The sequence below is a fragment of the Heloderma suspectum genome, chromosome 12 (assembly GCF_057233095.1).
Source record: "Heloderma suspectum isolate Gila_16-S chromosome 12, 16-S_ref, whole genome shotgun sequence".
Taxonomy (NCBI): domain Eukaryota; kingdom Metazoa; phylum Chordata; class Lepidosauria; order Squamata; family Helodermatidae; genus Heloderma; species Heloderma suspectum.
This window is the reverse complement of record NC_139469.1, coordinates 14,666,512-14,674,754: the sequence shown is the minus strand read 5'-3', so window position 1 is coordinate 14,674,754 and position 8,243 is coordinate 14,666,512. Positions and strand designations below refer to the sequence as shown.

The window sequence follows — 8,243 nt, the reverse complement described above, 5'->3', positions numbered from 1 at the left end:
TACAACAAATTAAGCTAGGGCTGTCAACTTCGGGGGTAGGGGGCAGGGATTTCTACACCTGGCAAACGCACATGGGGCAAAAGTACTCATTCAAGTATTGTCCCCCTGCACCTGACACCAAGCCACCAACTGGATCTCAACTTTTATTTAATTTGGCAATTTATAACCAGAGTTTCAACAACTATGTTTTAAAAGCAGGTTACAATTAAAATTCCAGTTTCCTGAAGCTCTAGAAAGTGATGGAAAACATGGCATGAATGCAGAAGTTTTATGTTAACATACTCTTGTGTGCTGGGGTCCTAAAAGCTACTTATGGAAACACTTTCCCACATACATCTCACCCAGGCTCTTTATACTATTATGAACAGGATAATAGCCTTGATAGTTTAACATGTGAAGTGTGGTAGGGATACTAAGTCCAAAGTCTTTGTAGGCCCTAGGCACTCTCAATATCAGAGACAATATGCCTATGTACACCAGTTGCTGGGGAACATGAGCAGGAGAGTACTATTGCACTCATGCCCTACTTGTGGTTTCCCATAGGTCGTGAACGGAATGCTGGACTAGATGGAACTTTTCTGATCCAGCATGGCTCATGTTCTTACACTCATAATTGTAGGGCCCCAAGATAGATCTATAAATAAATGTTGCATAGATCCCATAATCACAGATCTATGCACAGGAGCAATGTGTGTTACCTTGAGCCTGTGGGGTATAGCCCTGGGAAGACTCTAGCCTCCAAAATATCCACAGGAAGCACAAAACAATAGTCCAGTCCCTAGATACCGCCCCCCCCCCCATATTTTCATTTACATATACTGGGGCTTTTTTTCGAAGTTGAAACATGTAAAGAACTGTCTCAGGTCAACCATGGCAAAGGAACAGCTTTCTTCATTTGCGCTATTCTCAAATGAGATTGAATTTTTGCAAAAAATGAAATGTGAAGATGTAATCTGTGAGTTGGCTAACAAAGAGCCACAAAGCTAATGTTTAATTTACATTTACTCAAGATATATTTTAATTAATTACATTTCTGTACTGTCCAATAGCTGGTGCTAGATATATTACACCTGTATGAATAAAGAGCTAAATCAAACAATTTGCAATAATTGAACAGAATTTTTTGAAGGCCTCGAACTGTTTTGTAGGCCTTAGGCACAGTGGCTATTGTGCCTAATGGATAATCCAGCCCTGTATGAGTGGCCAGCCTGCTGTTCTTTCAAATCCGAGGCGTGAAATACACATTAGAACCAGTACGGATTCCAACACCATGCTTGAGGAATGTGAGGCATCTCTGAAACACTCAAGATTTGTCACAAAGCAGCATTTATTTGAAGGGCAAATTATCTCAAGCAACTGCCTTACCCCTACACTATTCCTTGAATATTAGGGTCTATAGTTCCCCATGTTTGCAAAGGTATCAATATTATACATAACTCAAAGCGTACACATCCCCTTGCAAAATTTATTTATTTAGTTGTTAAATTCATATACTGCCCAACTGGCAAATGCCTTTGGGGTGGTTTACAATAATATCCCCCGCCCCCCGGTATATGCCAATTGGATTCTGGGATAGCGACCAACCAGAGTGGTTCATCCAATGTTTATGCCATGAAGGCTGTGCGTTCTAGCCTGAAAGCACACAGCAGTGAAACAAATCTAAACACATGCACATATTGTTTGTGGACTGCTGCTTCTGTGCTGAAGTGTAGAGATGTATTTGCCCACTGCATAAGTATAATTCTCTCCTCCACTCTCAGTGACTATCCCACTACTGAAAGCTACTTTTATGACCTAGCTGTTGTTGGAGACTGGGCAATACACATGAGCAAGGAAGGCCTCTAGCAGCAGCAGCTGGAGTGCTCCTGCTAGTATTTAAATACAAATAAAGCTGTGAATTCTGGTCAATAGGGGCAAGCTTAGCAGATGGACTGAAAACTAGATGGCTGCCCAACATTAAGCATCTTTCCTCAGAAGTAGAGCCCATCTGCATTTTCTTAGAAGCACTTGGCACAGGCCCCTGCCTTTTCCTGGTAAACTGTATTAGCCAAAGATGAAAATAAGAAGAGGGTCTTCTAATCCCACCCCTTTTATTCCTCATGTGGCTTGTAAACAATTGTCAGGAATTTCCATTTTAATTAAGACTTGGAGATCGTCTTTGATTTTGTATTACACTAAGATATCCCCCACCCCGTTCTTAAAAGTTTTATGCACATTGGCAAAATTGCTCATGACAGCTTTTGCAGATGCAGTTCTATGCAGTCTTCAGGACTGCTCATCAGAATGATGTCATGAAGAATTCTACATAGCTCAGAAGTACTCACAGGGGTAGAACCAATTATAATGGTTCTACTCCTTATATTATACAATGCATTTTGCACTCTTCACAGTGCTTTCCTCCTTTTTATCAACAATCATAAAAGACTGAGATTTGGGATGAACTGGAATACAAGATGATTTAGAATACTGGGGGCTGGGGGAAGCCTTACACAGTCTGACTACTTAAGATCACCTCATGTGAAACTGTTACTCCATAACCCTCTTTATTTACTACTTCAAACTCTGTCAAAATGATTAATCACTGAATTCTCTTCTGCCCTCTGTCTTTGCCCCCTGATCAAGTGTTGTCTTCCAGGGCATGCTCCTTGCCCCACTTAAGTAGTTGTACCCAGGAATATGCTATGTTCATTGGTGAAATGTTGAAGGGTATGTAGGTCTACATTTCTTTTGTATAAAGTTCTCTTTAGCCACTGCTTAAGAGACCAGCTTGCAGCTATGTAGGAATAGAGACAGCATATGTAGTAACCAAGAGGGTAAAATGTTAAGTATATATACATGGGTGTGTGTGTGTGTGTGTGTGTGTATAATGTAATTCTTCATGCAGTAACAATCCCATATTTTATTAGCTATATATTGAACTGTCTTTAAAGACAAAATCTGAAGATCATGCACTTAAAAAAGGGACAATACAGCAAAGGAATATCTATGTTTCCACTTGTAATTATTCATCACTGAAATAATTTGTATTAACCTGTCCTATGAATTAGAATCATGCTAAAATGACAGTATAATACCTATTTTGTGCTTTAACACACTATGAACCACGTTCAAGAATATTGCATTTTCTGATCATTCAGAAGATAAATATTTATTCTTAACTGTACCCTAAGACATTTAATCAATATAATGAAAATATTACTATACACAATATTTTACTGTATGTTAAGGCAATCCTTAAATGGCTTGACTATTTAAAAATCAGCTAAGTGTATTCATGTATGTAAGTAAATGGTACAAGCAAACTTAAATAATTGGAACTTACCCATAGGATTAACCATACAACTGGCACAGAGGGATAAATGATTAATTATGCTGGTAATGATAGTACTCAAGCCTCGTCCCTATTTTCACAATTCTGTCTTTCTAAACAAGGCACACAGTAAAATCAAGAGAATTTTCAAGCATCTTCACCCATCAATAATTAGCTGATGTAGGAAGCAAAAAGATTGTTTTAAAAGTCAGGAAATCTTGTACAACTTTCTGCTTCTGTACATATTAATTACATTTAAATAAAGCTTAAAAACAACAACTTCAGATAGCATCTGAAAATCATATTGCTGAAGATAGTGTAGTGTTTACAAGGAAGGGTAAAAAAACATTCTGTTAATGTTGCTCATCGAAGTATTGGTGCCGATCTGTCATTTGTTACTGTTGGCCGGAGTTTCACGGTAGCAAATGGATTTTCCCCACTGTAGTAAAACAACAACAACCACACACAAAACTGTTACGTTTTGGGATAATACAAAATATGCAGCCACTAAGGTTATGATTTTTACAGAGTGGGGACTATTTACATCAGGCCTGTTGCACTTTGAAGAACCAGCAGCAGAAGCTGGAACACCTGGGCTAGGTTTAGGATTCTCTTGCCCCCAGGCCTTTCTGCATCCAATGCAGAGACAGCAGCTGAAGGCCAATGTTCAGTTGTGGCCCAGGAGGACAGAAGGCCTATCCCTCTGTAACCATCTAATGCCAGGTTTTCCTGGTGGCCATTTTGGTGGGGTGATGGTGGTTATTAGAGGTGGGCTAGGCCAGCACATGAGAACCGGAAGTCTTTTTTGGAGGAGTAAATTATATAATTTACTGATGTTTTAGTGATTTTATGTAAACTGCTTTGTGAAGTTTGTCTGGACTATAAACATGTCTAAAATAAATACAATAAATCACACTGAAAGTGGATCTTCTTAAACACTTTTGTATCAACAAAAGACACGGACAGAGTGATCCTATGGCCGCTAGTCAGCGGCTAGACGGCCATAGGATATGTGGTTTTCCAGGAACCAGCCTTGGAGCCTGTGCTCCTAGGTCAGTTCCCGGAGAACCGACCTTCCCCGCTGCCTCGCAGGCAGTGAGGGACAGCCCCACGTTCTGCGCCTGGAAGAGGAGCGTGGAGCAGTGAAAATAGGGTGTTCCAGGGGCATTCTGGGGTGGGGAAGGTGGAAATGCCAGTACGACACATCTTATGTGCCGTCCGTCAGCCTCCTCCCTGGCTCCGCCTTCCTGTGGCTAGACAGCCTATCCCCGCAGGATTGCGCCCTTAAATATCAAGTAGTAATTATTTAACCATTCTCACAAATGGCCCACTTTTATTCCCTTTCCATGAGTGAGTTCTCCAGCGTTGTCCTACCAGAAGAGGACAGGACCATTTTTGTTTCTTTATTACATTTATATCCCACACTTTCTTAAAGGAGCTCTGTGTGGGGTTCTTCCATTCCCACCCACCACACCTCAGTCTTATAACAATCCTACGAGGTAGCTTAGGTGGAGAAAGAATGTTTGGCCCAGGATCAGCCAGTGAGCTTCATGACTGAATAGGGATTTCAACCTGGGTCTCCTTGATCCGAGTCCAACATGGTTAACCATAGCACCACGCTGCCGCCATGGTTTCAGCATTACTGCATATGTGCAGTTCAGGAATCCAGTCCCATGGCTTTGCTGGCCTTAAATACTCTTCAGCAGCCTCCCCCAACCCAACACCCTCCAGATGTATTGGATTAAAAATCCCATCACCCCCAGCCAGCATCTAGGGGGTGTCATGTTGAGGGAGGCTATTACAGAGGACTTGAGCCACAGGTTGCTGCTGTATTTTCTTCTGGAAGAATCTTTCTAGCTAGTGAAAGAGAGTTTCTTGAAACACCCAAAGTTCTTTAAAAAAAGGGCAGGGGGTGACAGATACAGAGCGACTCCGTTAAACTTGACAAATCATGACTGAAATATGTATTTCTCTTTCATAACAGCTTGTTTGAAGCATAACTTGAGATTGCAGGGCACTACTTAATTATATTCTGTTATAGCTTAAATAGAATTGCTAACAGGTCAGTAGGAGGGCTCATTTACATAGAACAAGCAACTTTTCCATCACAGTCTTGTGCCCAACCTCTCTCAGCGCTGCTTATTCAGTTTCTTTTAATCTAACCTTCAGTGTTTTCTATCATCCCTACCCCAGCATAACATATTACCCAGGAAAATTTCTAGAAGCTTCAGTGAGAACCAGATCAAGCATAACAACATTATGGTGTCGCTAGCACTGTTTACCAGAATACACCACTGCTGTATTTGCATTGCACTGTGGCACTGAGGTTTGCTGTTGTGTCAGTTCCCCAATTAATTTTTGCTTCTCCAGGGGCAAAATGGCACCTGGATAGTTTCAACCCATTTCCTGAAATGTCAATAGGGATTAATCTGAACCATCCCCAAGAGCTAATAGGCAATGGCAGGATGGGTGGGGGAATGCAACCCCAAGCCGTCCAATTACCCCTTTTCAAGACTGTAGTATTAGTTCATGCACTGTTGAATATTTCAATTATACTGAGAGATACAAGCCTACCTTAGGAAAGGTGGTTTTACAATGCCATTCATATCAGGTTTCTGAAAAAGAAAAGAATAGCCATAATCATAAAATAGATGCAATACTTAATAATGGCAGTTCTATGATATTCTGACAATAGGATCTGTCTGCAAGGATAGTTTACTGCCTCCTCCTGCTATCACCATTTCAGCCTGTTAGCAGGGGTTGTGTTCAATACAGCAAAGCAAGGTATACAGGAAATCTGCATGGACACTGCTGTGGTGCCAATGCAGATGGCGGCAGCACAATCACACCAACTATCTCAGGGGCTGCTATTTGGATCCATCTTGCACCCATAACTCTTATCTGAAACAACAACACTTCAGGAACATCTTTATAAGCAACATAGTTGGAAGGCTCAGGGCCAAATGTCCTGTGGATCTTCTAGGGCAGGCCTGTACAACTTGTGACCTTGCTACCCAAAAGCAGCTCACAAGGCATGTGTTGTGTTCTGCCAAGAACTTGACACACTCTTGTTTTTTGCTGTTTCAGGCAAACAGCAACAGCAGATGGTTTATCAAGGCCTTTGGGGGAATTTGTGGGACACACATGTTGTGTAGACCTGCCTTAGGGTGCTCTAGGATGACACATTTGGGAGGAAACACTTTAATAAGACATGCAGCTGACACAAAAGCGATGGTGGGCTGTTCACCAGTTCAAATGGAGAGAGTAATGGCGAGTGGGGGAACTCATGTGACACTATTGTAAGATGCTTTGTTGCAAGCAAGTATTTTACACTGGCAAGTTTTGGAACCTTATCTGTTTAGGCGTTTAAAAACAACAACAAGATGGCAGCTTTATTTCTCTTTACTGTTTAAGCTGGATCATTTTGCTCCCTTTTCTCAAGGACATGAGGATCCAGTGTAATAGTATAAACACTCAGAAATGGCAGGATCTCTTGTAAGATGACTTACAATCTAGGTAGGGACTGGGAACCATGGGTGAGATCCACTACCACCACCCCTGTATGAATTACTTCCAACAGCAGCCCCTTATACATTATGGGGTGGTGCTTTGGAGGGTCTCCCAACTTTAGGAAGGGGCTTTTGCTGGGAGAGGGGAGCTTAGAAGCCCTCATGAGGGAATGGAGCATGGATCCTGGCTTATATTTATAACTAGGCTAATTATAAAGAACAATGATCGAATACAGCTTAATTCTCCTTCTGTTCTACCCAATTATGGGTTTAATATATTATGAGAACTTGCATATTCCTCAATGTCACCTTGCCAATTTCATATCTCATCTTTCCCAGTGTGCCTAAACTGCAACAACCTCTGTAACCAGAAGGTGGCACTGTGGTTCTCTGGAAAGACCACAAATACTAGGTTTTACAGCAAAAATGGTGAAGGAATATCCCTGGCATTTCAGCAAAATGTATTATCTTCTCACTCACATATACATATTGATGTAGGTTTCATTTTATTACTACCTATAGCACGAAAACGAGACTAAATTAACTCTATAAATCAATGTGTAAAAATAATCTCAATAAGTTTCACTGCAAACAATCTCATTATTTTGAAGTGGCAAAATCACCAAGAGAATTGAGCAGTTGGAAAATGACATTTTTCAATGTCAGTTACTGAAACATGAATTACTGAAGGTTCTCTCTTACATATATATCACATAGCTATTGTATAAATGGTCATTTTGGAAATGTGATTATCTACTGAATTCACAAGCTTTCCGTCAGCCTATAATAAATGTTTCCTTTGTGCAAATGCTTGACATCTATTTTAAACGTATAAAGCCATTTCTAAACTGAATGTTTGTGATATAAAAGCATGAAGCACAGACTGCTATGCCAAGCTTATGACAGCCACTTCTGGACCAAAGTATACTTACTACCTCCTTGTCAATACTTAGCAAGTCGAAGCGTGGCTAACACCATGATCCTAAGCACATTAATCCTATTGAAATCAGTCCCAATGAGATCCCCAATAATGGCCAGGATCCAAAAGAATGATACAACTAGCTCCCATGTGCTAAAGGCAGCTTTGGCATTGGGTTTCTCAAACTGCAACTCTTCATGCCACATGGAAAATCCCTTCTGAAAGTCAAGAGGAATTTCAAAAGCAGTTTGTTATATGGCATGGTGGTTTGCTGTCCAAAAAGAGAGGGGGTGGGGGTGGGGAATCAAAAATCCTAAAATAGCTCTTTGAATCCTGGCTAATGTATTTAGGATCACCATGTAAGATTAATTTTACCAAGCATGGGAACTTCTGGGGACAGACTGAAGATGTGTCAGAGCCATACACAGATGGTACCAATTCCAAGGGTATGGGCAACCAACTTCTCCTAAGTTCTGTAAAGCAGGCACGGGTAGGCTTCAGGCTT

The 8,243-nt window shown here is 41.0% G+C and overlaps 1 protein-coding gene across 1 annotated transcript in view; it reads right to left on the bottom strand.

Moving 5' to 3' along the window:
* Nucleotides 1-129: 129 nt before the first annotated feature.
* Nucleotides 130-8,243, bottom strand: part of BAIAP2L1 (BAR/IMD domain containing adaptor protein 2 like 1) — a 101,482-nt gene continuing 93,368 nt past the window's right edge. Inside the window, exons 13-14 of the mRNA XM_084818429.1 lie at nucleotides 5,885-5,925; nucleotides 130-3,749 (exon numbers count right to left, since the gene is read on the bottom strand). Of these exons, the coding sequence (XP_084674555.1) occupies nucleotides 3,674-3,749; nucleotides 5,885-5,925 (117 nt within the window). The 3' untranslated portion in view covers nucleotides 130-3,673. The remainder of the gene's footprint in view (nucleotides 3,750-5,884; nucleotides 5,926-8,243) is intronic.